A 3,336-nucleotide genomic window follows, 5' to 3' on the forward strand; every position below is an offset into this window, starting at 1 on the left:
TGGGCTAAAACTGATCCTAAAATTGACCCAAAACTGACCTAAAATCGACCTAAAACTGATCCTAAAATTGACCCAAAACTGACCTAAAATCGACCTAAAACTGATCCTAAAATTGACCCAAAACTGACCCAAAAACCGACCTAAAACTGACCGTAAAATCGACCCAAAACTGACCCTGAACTGACCTAAAACTGACCCCAAATTAACCCCAAAACCGAACCTAAAAATGGCCCAAAACTGACCCAAAACTGATCCTAAAAATGGTCCAAAACTTACCCTAAAACTGACTCCAAAATGCCCCAAAACTGACCCAAAATCACCCCCAGTCCCTCCCAGTCCCTCCCAGTTTAATCCCAGTTTAATCCCAGTTTAATCCCAGTCTCTCCCAGTTTAATCCCAGCCCCCCCAGCCCCCCCAGTTAATCCCAGTCCCTCCCAGTTAATCCCAGTTTAATCCCAGTCCCTCCCAGTTCTAAAACTGACTCCAAAATGCCCCAAAACTGACCCAAAATCACCCCCAGTCCCTCCCAGTCCCTCCCAGTTTAATCCCAGTTTAATCCCAGTTTAATCCCAGTCTCTCCCAGTTTAATCCCAGCCCCCCCAGCCCCCCCAGTTAATCCCAGTTTGCCCAGTGCGTGTCTCCAACTGGCCCAACTGGAGCTGCGGGTCCGGGAGGCCTTGGCCGAGCGCGAGCGGCTGCTGCGAGCCAGGGTAGGGGGCGTGGCCTGGGTGGGCGTGGCCTGGGTGGGCGTGGATTATGTGGGCGTGGTCCTGGTGGGTGTGGTCTGTGAGGATACGGGTGTGGGCGTGGCCTAAAATGGGAGGTTTTGGTGATGTAATGCATCGTGGAGGTGTGGTTTATTGGGTTTGTGGGCGTGGCTTAATGGGGTGTGGTCAAAGTGGGCGTGGCTTCATCGCCTCCTCCTCGCAGGAGGCTCGAAAAGCTGCCAAGGCTCCGCCCACCACGGACACGCCCGTTGCTGATGAGGCCACACCCACTCCAGCACAGGCAACGCCCCCTCCGGCTCAGGCCACGCCCCCTCCTGAGGTGGCTCCGCCCACTCAAGGATTGGATTTTGGGAGGGGATTTTTGGGAGAATTTTTTTAGGAGATTTTTGGGTGGATTTTGTGGGGATTTGGGTGGGATTTTTGGGAGGTTTTTTTTTATTTTATGGGGGGGTTTTATGAAGATTTGGGGTGGATTTTGGGGAGATTTTTGGGGGAATTTGGGGGGGATTTTTGTGGGGATTTGGGGGGAATTTTGGGAGAATTTTTTTGGATTTTTGGGGGGATTTTATGAAGATTTTTTGGTGGATTTCGGGGAGATTTTAGAGGTAGGGGAGAGAGGGGGGGGATGTAGAGCCCAATATAGAAGGGATTTTTCGGGTGAATTTGGGGCGTTTTTGGGGGGCTACAGGGGGAAATGTTGGGGTAAAGAGGGTGGGGGTGGATTTTGGGGGTCCTCTCACCCTTCCCACACCCCCCAGACCAAGCCCAAACCAAACTCAAGGGCGTCATCTACTTCCAAGCCATCGAGGAGGTTTGGTACGACCCCGGGCGCGTGGCCGGAAAGGTGAAGAGAAAAAAACAAAAAAAAAATTTAAAAACGGGTTTTCGGCTAAAACCCAAAAAAAAGGGGGGGGGAAGGACGGGTGGAGCCGTCATGGCTGAGCCCAAAAACGCCTCCCCAGAGCCCAACCCCTCATTTTTCCTCCATTTTTCCCCATTTTCCCGCCCTTTTCCCCTCAAAATCCGCCCCAAACTGGGACCCCCCCTGACCTTTACTGGGAGCACTGGGAGTTTCTGGCTCCGCCCCCTTTTGTATTTATTAAAGGTTTTTTGGGATAAAAATCTCCTTTTTTGGTCATTTTGGGGGAGGGGTTGTGGGGGAGGGGCTGGCTGAGCCCTAATGAGGTTTTGCTAATGATGTTTATTAATTACAATTAATAAAATTTAATATTATTAAAATTATTATAAGAGTAGGTAATTATATTGGTAATTATTACTTAAGGATAATATAATAATAATAGTAATAATAATAATTGTAATATGAAAAAGAGAATTTAAAATAGAATTAATTAAAAATAGAATTAAAAATAAAATTAAAAATGGAACAGAAAATAGAACGAAAAGTAGAACGAAAAATTTTGAAAAATATTACGAAAAATAATGAAAAAACCCAAAAAAAAATGCAACAAAAACAACTCAAAAATAATTCAAAACCAATTAAAAACTATCACATAATTAACCCAAAATTTGACAATTTTTTTATCACCGAATTCCTCTCAAAAATCCCAATTTTCCCCCAAAAAACGACTCCGGCACCGGCGCTTAAGCCACACCCATTTATTGCGAAACAAGCCCCGCCCTCAGCGGAGGAGGGGCAACAGCAGGAAGGGGAGGAGCCACCCGGGCCCGCCCAGAGATTTGCCCCGCCCCACCGGGCCCTTGATCCCGTCCTTGCGCCCCATTGGCCGCCTGGGGGCCACGTGACCGGCGGCCATATTGTCTCCGTCAGCCATCTTGTCTCCGTCAGCCATCTTGTCACCGGCAGCCATTTTGTCCCCGTCAGCCATCTTGTTTCCGTCAGCCATCTTGTCTCCGTCAGCCGTCTTGTCCCGGGTGACCATCTTGCCACCGGCGGCCATCTTGTCTCCGTCACCCGTCTTTTCCCCATCAGCCATCTTGTCCCCGGCAGCCATCTTGTCCCCGGCAGCCATCTTCCCCCCGGCAGCCATCTTGCCACCCGCAGCCCTCTTGCCGCTGGTGGCCACAGCGCGCTCGGGCGCGGCCGTTCCGGCATCACCACCAGCCGTGCGGTCACCGGCGGCCATTTTGGCACCGCCACCACCACCACCGGCGGCCATCTTGCCGCGGGTGCCATTTTGCCCGCCGCCATCCGCCGTGGCGTTCTCGGGCGCGGCCGTGGGGGCGTGGCCGTGCGGCAGCAGCTCCAGGCGGGGCAGGTCGGGCGAGAAGAAGCTCTTGTCGGCCATGTTGTCGTTGCAGAGGTCGCCGCGGCAACAGGAGCCGCCGAGCGAGGCCGCGTCGTCGCCGCGCCGATCCGGGCCGCAGCCGCCATCGGGGACGCAGCCCCGCAGCTCCCGCCACAAGGTGAGGTTACCTGCCGGCGAGGGGGGCGTGGTTAAACGCACCTGGGCGTGGCCACGCCCGGGAGGGGGCGGGGTTTCCGGGGCTCACCTGCGCGCAGGGTGACGTTGCCGTGGAAACAGGCGCGGAGGTCGCCGTAGCAATGGACGACGGTGGTCGGGGGGCAGGGCCCGCTCTCGGGGCAGCCATAACAGCGCAGGCCGTTGGGGGAGGGGTCGGTGGTGTT

General features: G+C 53.4%; 1 protein-coding gene across 1 annotated transcript; it reads right to left on the bottom strand.

Annotated features, from left to right (window-relative positions):
- Nucleotides 1-2,330: 2,330 nt before the first annotated feature.
- LOC121350400 (uncharacterized PE-PGRS family protein PE_PGRS54-like) lies at nucleotides 2,331-3,330 on the bottom strand. Its single transcript, XM_041461690.1, has 2 exons — nucleotides 3,201-3,330; nucleotides 2,331-3,123 (listed from the first exon to the last, which is right to left on the bottom strand). The coding sequence occupies exon 2, from the start codon at nucleotides 2,993-2,995 to the stop codon at nucleotides 2,369-2,371; it is 627 nt and encodes a 208-aa protein (XP_041317624.1). The 5' UTR covers nucleotides 2,996-3,123; nucleotides 3,201-3,330; the 3' UTR covers nucleotides 2,331-2,368.
- Nucleotides 3,331-3,336: the final 6 nt, after the last annotated feature.

The sequence above is a fragment of the Pyrgilauda ruficollis genome, unplaced genomic scaffold (genome assembly GCF_017590135.1).
Source record: "Pyrgilauda ruficollis isolate IOZ18807 unplaced genomic scaffold, ASM1759013v1 scaffold1506, whole genome shotgun sequence".
NCBI lineage: Eukaryota > Metazoa > Chordata > Aves > Passeriformes > Passeridae > Pyrgilauda > Pyrgilauda ruficollis.

What these genes read in the sequence shown, in the direction of transcription:
- LOC121350400 (XM_041461690.1), bottom strand. Translation starts at nt 2,995, where the DNA reads ATGGCCGACAAGAGCTTCTTCTCGCCCGACCTGCCCCGCCTGGAGCTG.